The 20,624-nt window shown below is 34.2% G+C and overlaps 1 protein-coding gene across 1 annotated transcript in view; it reads right to left on the minus strand.

Annotated features, from left to right (window-relative positions):
- fam184ab (family with sequence similarity 184 member Ab) overlaps nt 1-20,624 on the minus strand; it is a 151,859-nt gene that overhangs the window by 80,847 nt on the left and 50,388 nt on the right. The window contains exons 3-8 of the mRNA XM_016230859.1: nt 19,529-19,747; nt 17,780-18,202; nt 16,597-17,019; nt 10,871-11,006; nt 7,262-7,443; nt 5,087-5,272 (exon numbers count right to left, since the gene is read on the minus strand). Of these exons, the coding sequence (XP_016086345.1) occupies nt 5,087-5,272; nt 7,262-7,443; nt 10,871-11,006; nt 16,597-17,019; nt 17,780-18,202; nt 19,529-19,747 (1,569 nt within the window). The remainder of the gene's footprint in view (nt 1-5,086; nt 5,273-7,261; nt 7,444-10,870; nt 11,007-16,596; nt 17,020-17,779; nt 18,203-19,528; nt 19,748-20,624) is intronic.

The following is a 20,624-nucleotide window of genomic DNA, read 5'->3' on the forward strand; positions in this document are numbered from 1 at the left end:
CAGGCCTCTCATCTTTTTAAGTGGGAGAACTTGCACAATTGGTGGCTGACTAAATACTTTTTTTCCCCACTGTATATATATATATATATATATATATCATAGCTGTATTACACTGTATGCTATATACAGCTAAAGATAAAATATATTCTCATTGATTGATTCTCATATGTCTTAAAACAACACCAAGCATGAACCAAGTTGATGACATAAAAGAGGAGAGCGATAGAAGTTGACAAATTAAAGACGAAAGAGATGAGATCATCTCTTCCTCTTATCTCAAAAAGCAGCGGCGAGCTCCTTGCCCATGTTGATTAAAGTGAAGCCCACACTGAATCAAATCCACATCACATATTCATACACACATCACCTAAGAGAATGCGCTGTGAAAAGCCTGTGCGTATGTGGGTGCGTGGGGGCCTTGAGTAGAAAGAGGCCTTAAGTAAGCCTGTTTAAAAAATTTATGGCTAGTACAGATGAAGAAACAGGCCGCACATTCAGCATAGCCAGCATGTGTGCATAATTCACTCAATCCCTAATTGAAGCCGCACAAATATGCAAATGGCACATCCTAAGTGTCTCACTTGTGCCTCAGTGACACAAGACGGGCGTTACGATGGTAAAAATGGATCCATGCTGTGATCCATGTCAAATTAAATAAAATATAAATTACATTGGGCACATGCTCGCCTAAAGCGACTCTGTTCTGTGGAGGTTTCCAAAATAAAGGTTCCTCTAATGCTCCGAGGTCTGTAATCAGAGGAGTGACTCACCAAACCCACTTTGGACACACAGTAGAAACCGAATGTGCTCTGGAAAAGAAAGATAAAGACAGAGAGAGTGGAAGGGCCCTAGGCTTCATCTAAAATAGGACGTCAGCGCGGTCGTCATGCTGCTTCTGTACAAGGATGTGAGTCAGCGGCACACTCTAACAGAGGCCACTCTCATTGATTATTCATTTGTGCCTCAATTTTTCAGACTGCATTTCCATTTCTGAGAGCGGCGGGCGCTATGGTGTCGGCGCGATAAGCCCCAAACGGCCACATTGTAATGTGATTAACCGTTGGCTGTATTGGCATCACCGGCAACGTCCACCGGCACAGAGGTTTGCTGAAGGGTCGTACGAGTTTGACAATATATGTGACCTGTGCTGGCAAAATGAGTCGCAATAGGCACATTTTCAAAAATAAGTTATTTTTATTTTCACAATCCCCATAAAAGAAAAACTTCAAAATGATGTATGATTTGTTGAAACCGATCAAGAAATGACCGCGCTACACCCGTTTGAATCTGATAGAGTCAGCAAAGTCAAATTTGAGAAAAATCGAGTTAAAGTTTTCTGAAGGTTCCAAAGCAAAATCACTTAGCAATGTTGCATCTTTTCCTCTACTTCTTTTCTTAATCATAATTATTATATTAATAATCCCCAAATAGTTATTTTTTATTTTATATCATGGTTTCCACAAAAATATTAAGCAGCACTGATACTATACTATATACTGATATACAGCATATCCTGTATGATGGAGGATGTGTACAGGTGCTGATATTGTCCTTCAGGTTGTGATCATAGGTTGTAACCTGTCAGTGTAAATACTGTATAAGTTAGTGGTGTTTCCAACAAAGAGTACCATATCATTCAAGACTTTGATTGTGTGGAGTCGGGGGGCCCTTACGAGACTTTGTGCCCAGGGGCCTCTGAATTCTTAATCTGAGCCTGCAAACGGCCCGCTCCAGTCCTAACTTGCTCCGACGCCGGCTGTAAACTCTTCCACGAAGCTGTGTACTCTCCAGCGGTGAACTCTGAATCTTGCGGGGACTCAGAGTGCTATCTGGGCTGCGACGCTTCTCCTGTAACAACCGGCTTCCGTCTGAATGTAAACAGTGTTGCGTGCGTGACACTTAGTTCATAAAACTCGCTTGAAATACTCAAATCAGACATCGATCTACATGAGAAATACTATTAAAACACTGGCAGATGAATTCTTGGCGAAAACACCCACTTTATCACAAAATAGTAATTTAAAGACTGCAACAACCACGGAGTAAAACAACCTCGCGTCCCTTTCTCTCTCAATCCTTCAGCGGATCTTCTTAAAAGAATCTTAATCCACCAATCAGAATGCACTAGCTCATAAAGGGGGTGGGACCATAACTTTTACAAGCCAAACAAAACCAATGATTTTGCTTAACCATATTTGCATACCAAAAATTATAAATACAGGTGAACACTTTTAAAAATAAACACAGTAACAAACTCAACCTTGAACGTTTATGATCAAAATGTGCATGAATGAATCCCTTTGTCAATAATTGACAGGTTGTATTAATCCAAGTTTACCCATATTTTACATATGCATTTATGAATGTAAGCAGTCATGATGTTTTGTTTACAATTAAAATAACAGTATAATTTCCAGATGTTATTGGAATTTTTCTTTGTACAGAAAGCACTTGATTGAAAAAATGAAACAACACAGTTCAAAAGCAGTAAGATCTTCTAATTTAGTTTTCGGAAGAAAAGTCTCTTGTGCTTACCAAGGCTGCATTTATTTGATCAAAAATACAGTAAAACGTGTTGTATGAAATATTACAGTTTAAACTATTACCATTTAAATAACTTTTTTTACTATTTGAATATACTGTAGAATGGTTTTAACAGTTTTAATATTTCGAAACTCATTCTCGAAACTCATAAATCATTATTCCAGTCTTCAGTGTCACATGATCCGTCAGAAATCAATCTAATATGCCGATTTTCTGCTCAAGAAACATTTCTTATTATTACCAATGTTTAAAATATTGAATTATATGGTACTGAATGTCTCTCTCCAGGTTGTCCAGACCTCCTTGACATGAGTCAACATCCTCGTTAGACCTTGGCTTCAGTGACCTGAAAATGATCGCACACCCTGGGAACACCATAACTGCGGGCACGCTCTCTGAACAGGAAAGAGAAATAACTCCCTGCTGCTCTGCGACGTTCAGCTAACGATCTGTGTGTGAGTGATTTGTAATTACAAAAAGATGAAGTAGTTGCGAAGCATTCGGATGTGGATGTGCCGGCCTGCTGGCAGCTGGCTATTTTGGGGGAGGGTGACATATTGCGCTCTGACAATCCCGTGCAGCTTTGTATACTTTTATTTCAGATGCTATCAGCTAGCAGAATCAAAACAGATGGTTTAGTCGAGGGAAATAAGTTACGATTTCAATTCTTAATCAATAAAGAGTGAGTGTGTCCTGTCTGAGACACCATGTGCAGGACGGAGGGTGAGACGGAGGCAGGACAGAGGTGAAAGAGATTTGCACTGTTGTGCCTAACGAAGCATGGATACCGCACTCTTCCTTTCTACCGAACCTCCTGGAGCTGAGGCACCTGCGCTTCCCCTTTCTCTCTATCTATTGGTTTAGTGTTTTTTCTTTCACTCTCTCTCAAACACACAATCCTAAAATAATTATGATTAAAATAGAAAGTGTTTTATAGCCTGATTACATTGGAGGGCCTTTTAAAGTTTCTCATGTGACTTTTATTCTCTAGTTCTTTAGAAAATCAGCTGGTGATTTCAGAGGCATCATGCACCTGTTTTTTTGTTTGAAGTGGCAGTTCTGGTTCACTTGGTGCTCTAGGCAAGATAAGACATGACCAAAGGAAGGGAAAAAAAAAACTTTTTAACAACTTAGTAGTTATTTATTTAAGTGTAAGATATGTTAGTCTAGAACTGCAGATGACATTTAAGACGTGCAAGGGGACCCGAATGGTTAGGATAGCAAAATAAAACTTTAAAAGGTAAGAAAATACACTACACCAAATCTTTTGTTGTTGATGTCCAATCAAACTAGCATTTAGTATTTTGATAATCAAGTATGTTGATGCAAATTCATGTTTACAAAATAAATAAATTAAATAAATAAGTAAATCAAAAGTGTAAACCAGTTTAACCAATGTTATTTAATTTTATTTATGCAATATTTAAGTATTTATTAATATTTTGAATCAGCTTTTATTGTTATGTTTTCATTTTCATTTTAGTTTAAGTTTAAGTAATTTTGTTAACTTCAACTTATTTTATTTCAGTTAGTTGCTAAGGCAACATTTGTAATTGTCTCATTTTTAAGTTTTTCATCTAATATTTCTATTTTATTTCATCTTTATTTCAATTAGCAAAAACACTTGTTAATGGTTTTAATTAATAATGACAACACTGAAATTAAATGAAAGGAATGAAAGAGTCATGAAAGAGTCAAACCAGTGCCAGTTTAGTATTATACATATAATATTATAGTGTTTATTAATATTTTAGAATGAGCTTTTATTACTATATTTTAAATTTCCATTTTCATTTTAGTTTAAGCCTTATTAGTTTTGTCATTTTTTATAAATATTTATATTTAGGTATAATTTATTATTATTATTATTACCATCATCATCATCATCATCATTATTATTTTAGTACTTCAACTTAAATTTATTTATTTATTTTACAGTTTGTTACCAAGGCAACATTTCTAATTTTCTCGTTTTTAAGTTTAGGGTTTTCATCAAATATTTATATTTTATTTTATTTCATCTTTAGTTCAATTTCCAAAAACAATTTTAATAGTTTTAGTTAACAATTAACAACACTGGAAACAAATAAATAAACAAACAAATAGTGTATAAGACATACACCTTTGTATCACAAAATCTAAAACAACATTTTGGATCTAATTTCTTCTATGTCAGTACCTAATTATTATCTCAACACACAGACTGGATTCTTATGTGCTAGTAAATAAACACTAATAGGCCTAAATGTGTTTTTCAAAACTTGTACATTTTGAATCTGATTTCAAATGATAATGTTCTCCAATCCTGAACCTGTAACAATTGTTCTCTCTGATCTTCCACTTGCACTCAAAGGTACTTCTTGTTCTTTCTCAGTGTGACACCTCCTGACTGATGCTAGACAGCGAGTTACTCTTCAGTCTGAACCTAACGACTAAAGCGCAGTCATGCTGATATCTCAACAGGACAGCTCTGGGCATCTTTAGAAAGTTGTATGTGGGCCCAGGCTGACAGCCAGTGGGTGTTGTGACTGAGTTCACTCACGGACAGGAGTCGGTTCTTCTCTTTCTCGGAGAAGCTCTGTGTGTTCTCCAGAGCTGCCCGGTGCTTCCTGGAGATCTCGTCCAACGCCCAGCTGTGGGCATCCTTAAAGTGAGCAGTGTCCTCTTCATATTTGGCACGCAAGTTCATGAGCTCCTTCTCATAGATCTGCTTTTCTTCTCGAAGTGACTGTTGAGGGGAAAAAAGACAAATGTATTTAAAAGGTGGTCTGATGCTTATATAAAAAAGCTAGTTATTCAACAAAGGTAAAGGTTTGTTAAGTGGTTTCAATGAATGGTCTTTTTGGACTGAGAAGGAAGCTTTGAGTTCTGAAAGTTTTCATAGGAAATTTTGACTCATTAAATAAACTTTAAAGGGGTCATATGATGCGATTTCAAGTTTTCCTTTCTCTTTGGAGTGTTACAAGCTGATTGTGCATAAATACACAAAATAATGATCTTTAAAAAAGCATCATATGACCCCTTTAATATAATTTAGATAAACACTTTTCATTTAAAAAATGAAATCAGTGCACAACAGTATTATGAAGTCCTTTTTTGCATTCACATAGATAAACATGACGCAAAACGAAAAGCCAGCCTGTGAAAGTTGGTTTGTATGAGAGTATGGTTTGCAAACGGGCATCAATAAAGGACACTGTCTCTTGTTCAGAAATGTTATGAATCCAATCTAAAAGTATAACAGTGAAAGCTGAAAGACACTTTCAAAGCCCACACTGCCACTGTGAAGCAGATGGCCACAGGTAAATAAACTTCCCATTATAGGACCAGCAGAAGTGTCGGCAGAGCGAATCACTCCACAATGCTTTCCCGCTCTATTTGGGGAGCGCTGTCATAGTAACACCTAACTCAAGGCTGTGCTGCTAACAAACTGTGATGTGGGCGACAGAAAGAAACGGAGAAAAAGCTTGATGAGACCTTTTCAAATGGGAATTATATTCAAGCATAGCAGCAGTCCTAAGAGTGTGCCAATAATAGCATGGTATTTTGTATATTCTACATACTACATTTTTGACAAATTGGTTTTAGAAGTGCTAAATTTAGATTCCAGCTGACCCCAATCTGACGTGTTTATTAGGTTAATGTTCACAGAGGACTTGTGTTTCGACAACAGATATATGGAAAGCAAGTGAAAGAGATGATAGGAGTCTTCCGAAAAATATATAAATAAACACAAAATAGGCCTGAATTTAAGCTTTATGCATTTGAATTGCATGAAAAAATTAATATAATTGCATATAATACATCGTTAACTTAATGTAATATTTATCAGGTTTATATATTTATCATCTCTAAATCCGATTTCCGTCAATCTCATACATTTGAACTAACTTAACCAACACAGGAATAAAATTTAATTTCATTAAAAAATATATCCAAATAGAAAACAGTTATTTTAAATTGTTGTTTTTAATATGGTGCAATAAAAACTTGTGCCCCCAAAGCATATCATTGCATTGGTATAAAATTAACCAAATGCTAACTAATTAGCATTTGCAAAATGAATTAATATAATAATAATAAAATAAAAAAATAGAACATGAGCTTAGAACATCACTTTTCAGAGTCATTTTTACAATATAAAACCAACTAGCAGCATGCTTGGGATATTTGACAACCACAAACTGTCCAAACAAAAATAAAAAATGTTTTACCGTTTCCACAAAAATGAATAATAATAAAAAATGTCTCTTGAGCAGCTGACCAGCATATTAGAATGATTTCTGCATCACAGGAATTAATTACATTTTAAAATACACTGAAATAGAAAACTGTTCTTTTAAATTGTTCTTTTTAATATGGTACAATACAAATCATGCTGCCCAAAAATAGTTGGACACTAAAAATGTCACTGAGATATAAAATATCAAACTAAGTGGCATCTGCCAAAAAAAAAGAAAAGAAAAAACTCATCGGTTACACTTTACTTGAAGGGGTGTGCATAAGACTGACATGACACCTTCATAATCATGACATGACCTTAATTTTTCTGAGTCATTTTTGCTGTATAAAACCAACTAGCATCATGCTTGTGATGTTTGACAACCAGAAAGTATCCAAAGAATTCTAAAAAAAAAAAGTTGGTTGTGATTCAAAGTGTCCAAACACTCCCAGCAGGCCTAAACTGGATTTAAAACTGGATGGGATTGATCCGTACCTTCTCCAGGGAGAGGATCTGCTGTCTCTGCCTCTCGTCCAGCATCTGACTTTTCTTCTGCAGCGCCCCTCTTTCCTCCTCCAGACGCAACACCTTGTCCTTCAGACGAGACTTTTCCGATTCCAGATCCCGAATGACCGCCTCGTGAGTCATCTGGGTGGCCTGCAGGCTTCCGATCTGACCTGGACGGCAGAGAGAAAGACAAAGACAGGACTGTAGCAGTGGGTCAATGCTTTGAATGTCATCTAACGCAGAGAGCAGACAGAGTCAAAGATCCTTTCGAACTGCCAATAGTGTGAACCTGAACACTGCAAATAAACCTCAACTATCACCAGGATTGTTCAACAGTTTGCTTACCCTGCACCAGATTTAATGTGTCTTGAAGGTCCATGTTAATAATAGAATAATAGCACACTTACTGTATACTGCACAGTACATGCTGTATACTGCATATTATTTATAAAAAATAGCACGTTGAATAGTATATAAAATTGATTATGATATGTGATAATGCTGCATGTTTAATTCAGCAATTTCAGTTGTCACCTCAGAAATAAAATTTGTTATTTAGTATTTTATTTCCAATTAAACTTTTTTTTTTTTGGCAACATTAAATTGATCAAGAAGTGTTGTTATTGTCTAAAACCGAAACAGTTTTTGTTAATTGAAATAAATCTAAATAAATAATAAATAAAATATAAATATTCAAAGAAAGCTTAAAATGTAAAAAAAAAAAAAAAAAAAAAAATTATATATATATATATATATATACATATATATATATATATATATTTCAGTTAGTTGCCAATGAAAGAACTTAAAATATAATTAAAGTGAAAACTAAAAATAAAAAAATATAAAATATAAAAACAAAAGATAATTCAAAATATTAATGAATACTATAATAACACTACAATACAACAGTTAAGGCAAATTTCTGATTTTGAAGCAATAAAGTCAAAGTACTAAAATTACTAAAACTGAAATAAAAATAAATTAAAGCTAAATAGAAAATGTAAATAAAAGACAAAAAGGACATAACAAAATTACTAAAATTCAAAAACCTACACTTAAATGAAAATGAAAACTAAAAATAAAATCTAATTCAAAATATTCATAAATGCTATAATAAATAATATTAAAGTAACAGGAAAAGAAGAGTTAAAGGTTGATATTGATATTGGGTTTTTGGGTTGATATTGCTTCCAGTTCGTTTGTTACACTGGAAATGGATGGTCAGGATGGGCACATTGCATTGTGGGAATTTGAGTAGTTTTTGAGTGTCCTTGATTGTTCTGGTACTAGTTAAATGATTCTGCAATTTCTTCTCTTTTATATTAATAAAAAGCAGTGTTTAATTTAGGTTACACTGTAAAAAATAAGTGTAAATTTAACTGTAAAATTTTGTAAATACGCTATGGAAAAAACTGTTAATAGATTAACAGTAAGTTCCCGTACTATATACAGGGAAAAACTGTAAAATATCTAACCAGACATTTCATGTAATTTTACAGTAAAATGCTGTTAATTTTACAGTTTTAGAAGTAAAAATAATAAATCAATGTATAATTTACAGTCAAAAACTGTAAACTGATATTCCCAGAATTCACTGCATGACATTCCACATTTGAAAGTATTTTGTTTAAATAATCATGTTTTTTTTAATAGTATTTGTTATTAGTTATGTATATTTGGGCTTTATGTTACATCTTCTGTTGTTTAATGAAAGTTTAATGCATTATTTAAGTATCATGATGGTGTTTTGTGTTTGCATGAATGACTCTGTGCACCTTCTATATATTAGTATATACTTCTGCTTGTGGTGAAGCTGCTTGTGATGAGCTTTGATTCTTCATGTGGCTTTCTCTTTTACCACCTGCATTATTATGGTGGTTGTCAGTATGTTAAAGGTACAAAACAGATTTTAATAGCAGTGTCCATTGTTAAATTTACTGGTTTACATTAAAATTTTCTTGTTTGTAAATTACAGTTTTATACTGTAAAAAGTACAGTTTTTGGCCGTAAATGTGTTTACAGTTTTTCTGTATTTTTTTACAGTGTATTACATCACAGTTGCTGATATCGGCACTTTTTCTCACTACAAACATTTAAAAAGAAATGCACTTATCAGTGATACGGCCTGGTGGCCAACGCATGGGCAACCTAGAGTTCCAGACTTGATAAAATCTCTGATAACAGCTTCTACTTCATGTTATTAATGCAATGCAGAAAGCACATTCTCATTGTAATTACTCTAAACACAAACAGAATGTGAATCGAACGCTTCAACCCCTATTGTTTCAGAAGTGTGTTTGGCATTTAGGTGTTAGGTGTTCCCTCAGGGAACATTCCAGAATATGGATGATGAACATGGCTAGGACACACAGATGCTGTTGCCAGGATAACAGGAGCTGATCCGTCACCCTAGACTTATGTGTCAACAACAATGGTGTCTTGCAACTGGTGCTGTGTCTCTATCTGATGCATTGATTACTGAATCAAGTTAACCTTTGCCCAATAAATATGGCAATAATTAGAATAGTTTTTTTTTTGCTTTTCTTATTATTGTTCAAATATCAGCCAATCAAGTATTTTTGAGCTGAATCAGGTCTTAATCTGTGAAGTGACAATAAGTTACATACATAAAAAAATAAAATTTTCAATAAAAAATGTTAATAAAAAATACAAAAACTGCATCAACATCATAATAATTATAAAATACACACTTAATAAAGATTAATGCATTATTAAAAACTACAAGAACAACCATATGAATTTCATTTAATTTTACCCAATTAATATGCCAATAGTTTAGTTTTTTCCCTTTAAATATCAATACTTTTTAGCCAATCAATCATTTAGGTTTGAATATGACAAAGAAAAAATTATAAAGAAAAATAAGGATCTAAAATCCTGAAATACAGTTAGATCAATAAAAATAAAAACTGAATCAGGTCTTAACCCATGCATTTCAAAAACTGATTTGCAATATTATTAAGAAAAACAACAACAATGACAACAAGAGTAATAATAATAATAGATTTAACCTATTTTAAAAACTTGTTTTAACCCACGCATTTAAAAATATGATTTACAATATTGGCGATGATGATAACAAGAAAAAGAAGAATGTTTAACCTCAACATTTTTTTGTTTTAAATCATGCATTCCAAAAATCGATGTGCAATATTGATGATGATGTTAACAACTACAATATATTTCAACATCGAAAATTGATTTGTAATATAAATATTAATTATTGATATTAATATAAAAATATAACAATAATCATTTACAGTTGCATAAGAGTTAAGCCATATGAATTTAATTTCATTTTACTTTGAATTAAGTTTTATTTGACATTTTAATCTGAATTACAATGACTGTATCCTGCATGCTCAGTTCCAATTCAATTCAAATGGAGGATTTCAGTTGGAACTTGAAGGCACCCAGCATTTAATTCTGAATCTCACACAAGCCTGCTGTGCATGCTGGTAATGGATTAGTAGCCTAAAGCAGTGTAGAAGGATCAATCAATGAAACTGAGTGGAGTGGGATTGAACAGTGGACTGTGGACAGAGGTGATGGGAGAGCATGTGCATATCTCACTAGCTTTGAGCAGGATCTCTGTGGCCTGCTGTTGCACTCTGTCTCTGGATGCCTCCAGCTCACACTCCGCCTCCCTCTGCCTGATTTCCACGATCTCCGTGTCCTTAGTCACCTCCTCCAACTGTTTATGCAGCTCCTGCAGACACACATACAAATCAATCAAAAAAATGACCAAAACACTTGACATAAACCTCTCTATCTCTCTGTTCATTACTCTATATTTAACCATCATGTGGTTTCTTGCTTTGTCTCTCTCTCGTCCTCTCATGTCACGCTTTCCATTTTTGCTCCTCTCACACTGTCTCCTCTGTTCTCAAATTCATCCTCATTAATTGTGCATGTACACATTAGCTCTTGCTCCCTTTCATCTCTGCTCTGTCTGTCAATTTCCTCCGTCGCTTTCTAAAAGAAATTCTCTCGGCTTCCATCGCTCATTGTCTTTCAAACTTTTTCCTTCACTTCCACCATTGTGGAGCTCATGTTCAAATCCTCGACTTTTCCACTGAATGAATTCATATGATGTATTTTCTTCTTCTATAACAAAGACAGCAGAAAGGGAAAGAAACGGACCGCTTGTATGAAAATTTCAGCATTGTAATGCTACATACAGTGTCTTTTTGGTAGAACGAACATGCACAACATTGTTGCCAGATTTTATTACTGATTTCAAATTTACTATTGAAACATAATCTTGAAGTTTTGGAGATTTAGGTCTTTGCCCATTCAAGCACATACTCAAAAAAACCCTCAAAAAACACTGCCTGGGGATATACTAAGAAGGCGACTGCATGAATTGTTTTGCCTAACAATAACTTTTTCTTTATTAAGATTATAACTTGAATGGTTAAGTTTTAGCAGTATCATAACTGGATGGTTTTATTGGTGCAGTGAGAGTGTTATATGAACTTAGATATTCAATATTCATTAAATAATGCACATTTAGGTGCACGGTTCACAAGAGAGTAGTATGCAATTTTAAGTAGGATTCAGTACGCTTCTCTGTCTGTCTGTCTATCTCTATCATATGGACAAAAGTATTGGGACATACCTCTTAATTACTGAATTCAGGTTTATTACAATTGTAAACTTAAGTCCTTAAACTTAAGTTAACTCAAGTTCCTGTTGGTATAATGGTCCAGTGTCCCAATACTTTTGCCCATCCATCCATTTAGTATACCATTTAAAAGTTTGGGGTCAGTAAGATAAAAAAAGAAAAGAAATTAATACTTTTAGTTTTACTATTCAGCAAGTATGCATTAAATTATTCAAATCCATTTATTAAATTCAATTAAATATAATTAAAATAATAAATTAATAAAAATATAATTAATAAAAACTCAAAGGTCTTCACAGCAACCACAACAAAACAACAAAAAACATTCAGTTCAACTTGAAGAAACTGTGACAGAAATATATTACTGAATGTAATGATAGTACTACTACTACTAATAATAAAATCATTATTAAAACATTATTTTCAAGGAATATTTACCAGGAAAAAATATTTACCAGAATTTATTTACCAGAAAAATGTAAACATTTCACGCTCTGAAAAAAAATTATAAAAAAAATACAAATAATAATATTTTTTTTAATAAAATCAATTATTTAGAGATGCTTTTGATTATTAAAATTTAAATGAAACCATTAAAATGGAATCCAGAAAATGAATGGAAAAAAATTTGGTAAAAATAAAACTGAATTTGAGAAAAAACATATTTCATAGAGCCTTAACAATGTAATTTTTGTTAAACTTTGAATAAATCGCTGTTAAATTGTGTGAGTTTCATGATTTCAATTAATTAGACATGCTTTTTGAATAATAAAATTTAACTTTACCATTAAAACAGAGTCTAAAAAACAACAACAACAACAAAAAAACTGAATTTGGAAAAAATAAAACAGATTTTATAGGGCCCTAATAATGTTACAAAAGATTTCTGTTTCATATAAATCATGTTCATTTGGACTTTCTATTCATTAAAGAATCCTGAAAAAAATAGGTTTCTGCAAAAAAAGCTGTTTTCAACATTGATAATAATCAATTCAACATTTCAAGCACAACTGTTTTCATCATTGATAATATTGAGAAATGTTTCTTGAGCACCGAATCAGGATATTAGAATGATTTCTGAAAGTTCATTTTACACTAAATTCCATTTAAAAAAATGTAAATACTTTAATACTTTAAATTGTTCTAATATTCTTGTATTATAGTAAAATAGCATTGCTTTTAGCATTGTATTCGTAATTGTATTTTTTGAAGGAATGTCTGGTGCTATACTAAAAATGCCCTTGTAAAATGAGCTGTGAAATCTTTTAATAAGGTGACAAGAGTCTCATCTGGAAACAGCACCATGCAGTTGGGTGAAAATCAGCACCTGGGCAATCTAAATGTCTTTGATTGAAGCGTGTCTGATTTACAAAACTGTGACTGCAGGCTATTTGACCTCAGATATTTGGGGTTTGAATTCAATGATTTCACCTCTTAATGCTTTTTGTTTACACTAAATGCTCCAAGAGATGTGACGTTGATCCTGCAAACATCTCTTACCTGAGAAATTCAGCATTTGATCAGCAAAGATTAAGAAAAACGAGCACAGACCCCAGGGATTCGGATCATTATGAGTTCCAGTCTGAAAATGTCACAGTGACTAAAGATCGATTGCATTAAAGATCTGCTCTGTGTGTGTGTGTGTGTTGAGCTAAAGAGGCTCAGCACATTGCCATTAAATAGTCATTATAATGTGTCATAAAAGCTTAAGACAAACATAATATTAAACTGGCCATCATTGTTCATTTGAACGGCCATATTATAAATCAAGCCAAGCATGTATCTTTTGATGACACTCATAAATTACATTTCGTCAGTTCCTCCATTCAGAAACAAGTCCCAGAAATGCCTTGGAGGGCCATGCTGGCTGACTGGGTTTTTTTCTTCAAAGATATTTGAAAGACAATTCAGAGTTCAGGATGTGTGCCACTGCGTTTGAAGTCTCTACTGTAAATGTGCCTGACATATCTGATGAGTTCAGAATGAAACCAAAACACCAGTCTGACATTCACTGCTACAATGCGTATGCCATTTTAATGATTTAAAATACACTGCAGAGGGTTAAAGAAATACTGTATTTGCTCTAACATGTGTTTGTAAATGACTTATAAATGAAACTTTTTTTATTGATATTAAACAGCATTTGTAACCCATTTTCGTACCATGATGTAATGCAATTTAAACAAGATATTCAACAAGAAAAAGCATGTATGGCAGTTAATTAAAAATGAGACCAGCGGCCAGGAACGTGTTAGGAAATGAGCTGGGAATTTAGCTGTCATTCGAACTATTAAGATTAGATGATTCTCATTAGATCTATAAGAAAATGAGATTAAACATGCAACATACGATTTAAGCATCAATACATTTACTAATAAAAGTGAAATTCGGCACAAAGCCAATCAGAGTTTAATAAAAAATTAATTCAATAATTTAAAGTTAAGTTAAGTTAAGTTGTTGAACTGAATTGAACTGAACTGAACTGAATTGATAGTCCGCTAAATAATGTATGGAAAAACACAATGGAAGTCACTGTGGTTACAAACTGTCTTCAATATATCCTCTAAATATCAAATGTTGCTAACACTTCTATTTATAGACCAGTTCTCACTATTAACTAGTTACTTATTAGCATGCGTATCATATTGGCTGTTTATTAGTACTTTTTTATTAGTACAAAATTCATAGTTAATAGTCAATTAACAGTGAGAATTGGCCCCCAAACCAAAGTGGGACCAGAAAGTAATACCAGGGTGAATAGAAGTAATAGAAGGTGAGTAAATGACAGAATTTAAATTTTTGGGTGAACAATACCATTAAATCATTTTTATTTATTTAATTAAAATTGACAAGAGTCTCATCTGGAAACAGCACCATGCAGTTGGGTGAAAATCAGCACCTGGGCAATCTAAATGTCTTTGATTGAAGCGTGTCTGATTTACAAAACTGTGACTGCAGGCTATTTGACCTCAGATATTTGGGGTTTGAATTCAATGATTTCACCTCTTAATGCTTTTTGTTTACACTAAATGCTCCAAGAGATGTGACGTTGATCCTGCAAACATCTCTTACCTGAGAAATTCAGCATTTGATCAGCAAAGATTAACAAAAACTAGCACAGACCCCAGGGAGACAGATCATTATGAGCGCCAGTCTGAAAATGTCACAGTGACTAAAGATCGATTGCATTAAAGATCTGCTCTGTGTGTGTGTGTGTGTGTTGAGCTAAAGAGGCTCAGCACATTGCCATTAAATAGTCATTATAATGTGTCATAAAAGCTTAAGACAAACATAATATTAAACTGGCCATCATTGTTCATTTGAACGGCCATATTATAAATCAAGCCAAGCATGTATCTTTTGATGACACTCATAAATTACATTTCGTCAGTTCCTCCATTCAGAAACAAGTCCCAGAAATGCCTTGGAGGGCCATGCTGGCTGACTGGGTTTTTTTCTTCAAAGATATTTGAAAGACAATTCAGAGTTCAGGATGTGTGCCACTGCGTTTGAAGTCTCTACTGTAAATGTGCCTGACATATCTGATGAGTTCAGAATGAAACCAAAACACCAGTCTGACATTCACTGCTACAATGCGTATGCCATTTTAATGATTTAAAATACACTGCAGAGGGTTAAAGAAATACTGTATTTGTTCTAACATGTGTTTGTAAATGACTTATAAATGAAACTTTTTTTATTGATATTAAACAGCATTTGTAACCCATTTTCGTACCATGATGTAATGCAATTTAAACAAGATATTCAACAAGAAAAAGCATGTATGGCAGTTAATTAAAAATGAGACCAGCGGCCAGGAACGTGTTAGGAAATGAGCTGGGAATTTAGCTGTCATTTGAACTATTAAGATTAGATGATTCTCATTAGATCTATAAGAAAATGAGATTAAACATGCAACATACGATTTAAGCATCAATACATTTACTAATAAAAGTGAAATTCGGCACAAAGCCAATCAGAGTTTAATAAAAAATTAATTCAATAATTTAAAGTTAAGTTAAGTTAAGTTGTTGAACTGAATTGAACTGAACTGAACTGAATTGATAGTCCGCTAAATAATGTATGGAAAAACACAATGGAAGTCACTGTGGTTACAAACTGTCTTCAATATATCCTCTAAATATCAAATGTTGCTAACACTTCTATTTATAGACCAGTTCTCACTATTAACTAGTTACTTATTAGCATGCGTATCATATTGGCTGTTTATTAGTACTTTTTTATTAGTACAAAATTCATAGTTAATAGTCAATTAACAGTGAGAATTGGCCCCCAAACCAAAGTGGGACCAGAAAGTAATACCAGGGTGAATAGAAGTAATAGAAGGTGAGTAAATGACAGAATTTAAATTTTTGGGTGAACAATACCATTAAATCATTTTTATTTATTTAATTAAAATTAAATATTTAATCATTTTTATTTATTTAATTAAAATTTTTTTTTTTTTTTTAATTTAATTTAATTTAATTTGCTTTTTTACAATATACATTGTTCTAAAACAGCTTTACTGCCATAAAAAATGGAAAAATAAATAAATGAAATAAAATCAAGAAGATAAAAGGAAAAGACAAAAGAGTCATATAAAGTGCTATGTTGTATCGAACCCCTATCATTTTATTTCAAAGGACATGTGATGCATCTGGTGGTTTACCTTGATGTTGTTCTCCGCAGCAATGAGAGAGGCCTGCATTTTGTGGGATTTCTCCCTGCTCTCCCTGGCCTCCTCCTGCACCCGCTGCAGTTCGCTGCGCAGCTTCCCCAGAGTCTTCTGCAGCGCCGCTTCCTGCATCTGGAACTCCTTCCTCAGCTCTGCTTCGGTCTTCTTCCAGGCCAGCAGGTTCTCTGCGGTCATCTGCTGCGTGCGCTTCATGGCCTCCAGTTCCCGTTCGTAGAAGGCCTGGGCTTTATTTAGCTTGGCCTCGTACTCCTCCACCAGACGCTTCTTGTCCTGTTTCAGTTCCTCGACCCTTTCAGTCAGTGAATCCACCTCTGCTTTATGAAGCTGTCCCAGTTTCTCCTGGTCTTTGCTGTAGTTGGCATTCTGGCTTTGGTGTGAACGAAGCAAATCTTGAACCTGTAAAAGCAACATGCATTCAAGTGTTTTTTTTTATAGTGGATACAAACCACTTGCTGCTTACCAAACAGCGACAAGCAATTTGACAGTTCAAACTGAATATGAAAATGCAACAGAGCATGACACATTTACATTTACAACAATCAGATGTTATCTTATGTTTAATGTACAGTAATCAGGACAGGATTTTGAAAAACATCATTATTGCTTTATTAATGCAGTGTAGCCTTGTGATTTAAAATCAATCCTCTAAATATCAAATGTTGCTCACACTTCTATTTATAGACCAGTTCTCACTATTAACTAGTTACTTATTAGCATGCGTATCATATTGGCTGTTTATTAGTACTTTTTTATTAGTACAAAATTCATAGTTAATAGTCAATTAACAGTGAGAATTGGCCCCCAAACCAAAGTGGGACCAGAAAGTAATACCAGGGTGAGTAAATGATGACAGAATTTAAATTTTTGGGTGAACAATACCATTAAATCATTTTTATTTATTTAATTAAAATTAAATATTTAATCATTTTTATTTATTTAATTAAATTTTTTTTTACATTTAATTTAATTTAATTTGCTTTTTTACAATATACATTGTTCTAAAACAGCTTTACTGCCATAAAAAATGGAAAAATAAATAAATGAAATAAAATCAAGACGATAAAAGGAAAAGACAAAAGAGTCATATAAAGTGCTATGTTGTATCGAACCCCTATCATTTTATTTCAAAGGACATGTGATGCATCTGGTGGTTTACCTTGATGTTGTTCTCCGCAGCAATGAGAGAGGCCTGCATTTTGTGGGATTTCTCCCTGCTCTCCCTGGCCTCCTCCTGCACCCGCTGCAGTTCGCTGCGCAGCTTCCCCAGAGTCTTCTGCAGCGCCGCTTCCTGCATCTGGAACTCCTTCCTCAGCTCTGCTTCGGTCTTCTTCCAGGCCAGCAGGTTCTCTGCGGTCATCTGCTGCGTGCGCTTCATGGCCTCCAGTTCCCGTTCGTAGAAGGCCTGGGCTTTATTTAGCTTGGCCTCGTACTCCTCCACCAGACGCTTCTTGTCCTGTTTCAGTTCCTCGACCCTTTCAGTCAGTGAATCCACCTCTGCTTTATGAAGCTGTCCCAGTTTCTCCTGGTCTTTGCTGTAGTTGGCATTCTGGCTTTGGTGTGAACGAAGCAAATCTTGAACCTGTAAAAGCAACATGCATTCAAGTGTTTTTTTTTATAGTGGATACAAACCACTTGCTGCTTACCAAACAGCGACAAACAATTTGACAGTTCAAACTGAATATGAAAATGCAGAGCATGACACATTTACATTTACAACAATCAGATGTTATCTTATGTTTAATGTACAGTAATCAGGACAGGATTTTGAAAAACATCATTATTGCTTTATTAATGCAGTGTAGCCTTGTGATTTAAAATCAAAGCTGGCAAACTAATGGTTCAAACCCCACAAGGGTCAGTTTATGAACTCTGGCCAGTGACCTTGACCCAAGGTTGCTCCAGAGGAACTGTCCCTGTAAAAATTGGTGTGTGTGTGCGTGTGTGTTTATATATATATATGTATATAATTAATATTAAATGATAGTAAAACTATGTTCAGAAAAAAATACAAAAATATAATAATAATTATTATTTTAATTAAAGTTTGGAATTTTTTCAGGTAAATTAACTTAATATACTTCTATAGTGCTTTTTCAAAGCTCAAAGTCACTTTACAATCATCCAGATTAATCAATCTGATATGTGGCCTAAAATAGGAATGTGAGTTTTTCATTTCACACATTTTTTTATCACATGGCTATAAAATATGATTTATTTGTGTTTAGTCCACCTCTTAAATTCAGCAAAAAAATCTATATTTTCAAGGCAACAGTGAATTTAATGAGCATGAGCACAGATTCAGCTGTTTGAATGACTGGTTAGTCCCTAAAACATCAGCAAGCCTGACTTTGATGGTTTTCCATTAAAATATGAGTTTGATTTAATTGAAAAATTAGGAAATTAAGACAGCCATAAATATTAAGCTTGCATGTTAAAGTATTACATATTTAGTTCAAACATTTAAGTTGATTAATTCTAAGTTTACAGTTGTATTATTGTTTTATTATTATTATTTTTTCATTTTACAGTGAAACATTACAGTAGTAATATTTTGATTTGATTTAGTAATTGTTAAATTACTAACAATAATTTACTAACAATTGATTTTTTTAAATTGCATTTTAAATCAGAAAAATTACAATGAGATTTTTGTCCCTAAATCATGCAGCCCTAGGACAGACATACATTTTCATTTTACAGTGAAACATTACAGTAGTAATATTTTGATTTGATTTAGTAATTGTTAAATTACTAACAATAATTTACTAACAATTGATTTTTTTAAATTGCATTTTAAATCAGAAAAATTACAATGAGATTTTTGTCCCTAAATCATGCAGCCCTAGGACAGACATACATTATTATATGTACCATAGGTGAATAAAGTAAAAAACACTCGACACACCTCCTGCCGATGTCCAGCACGTAGCTCCTCAAGAGCCTGCTGTTTCTCCTGCTCAAACTGGGCCTGCAACTGTCCAAAGGAGCGGAGCTTCTCCTCGAAAGAGCGTCGCATTTCCTCCACCTCTCGGGACATGGTGACCACGCGCTGCGTGTGCTGTGCCTCCGTGCACAGCTGCATGTCCTCCACCCGCTGGCGGTACGTCTCGAACTCTGCCAGGGCCTGGCGCTTCATCCGCTCGTGCAGCTCCATGGACTCCTCCAGAGACTGAATGCGCCGCTTCAAGTCCATCTCATCACTGATCTTGCTCTTGTACTGCATGATCTTCTCCCGCGTTTCCGAGAGGATCTGCTGCACCTCCTCCTCGTGGGCTTCCTTCAGGGTCTGGATGGCCGCTTCGTGCTCGTCGTTCTTGGTGTTGAGGGCATAGATCACCTGGACATGCGAAAGGAGAAATAGTTGAATCATCTTCTAGAACCTTCTAGGCAACAGAACCTGTGCTTGCTCAGTCCATGACAGCTTAAAAAGTTGAGAAATTCCACGGAACAAGCTTAAAGTTAAAGGTTAAGTAAACACTGTTTAGCTGATCTAGAGCTTTTGTGCTCAATGCATTACACATGTAAAGCCACTCAATGAACCGAGACACATTAGCAAGCTTTCACTGACTGACCTTTAAACCAGAAGATTTATGTCCAGCTCAAATATGGGAAAGGTTTACCATTATACTTTGAGATGTTATACTTATAGGGTAGCAACTTATTTACAACAAAACTTTTCTGTTTCTCGCTATACGTATTCTGTAGTGGCTGTAAAGTGTACAATGGACATCAAGTGACCACAAAAAGTACCAAAACTGCACATAAAAGTACAAATATGCTTGACAATTTGTGAAAAATATTAGCATGCCATAAGCTGAAGCTGCACAGAAATGAACAATTGGTTACACTTTACTTGAAGGGGTGTGCATAAGACTGACATGACACCTTCATAATCATGACATGACACCTACATAATCATGACATGACACATGTCTTGAATATGAAGGGTTTTTATGCATGTTTATGACAACTGTCATTAAGTGTCATTCGCTCAGTTATGT

The sequence above is a fragment of the Sinocyclocheilus grahami genome, unplaced genomic scaffold (assembly GCF_001515645.1).
Source record: "Sinocyclocheilus grahami isolate Dianchi unplaced genomic scaffold, SAMN03320097.WGS_v1.1 scaffold378.1, whole genome shotgun sequence".
NCBI classification, from domain to species: domain Eukaryota; kingdom Metazoa; phylum Chordata; class Actinopteri; order Cypriniformes; family Cyprinidae; genus Sinocyclocheilus; species Sinocyclocheilus grahami.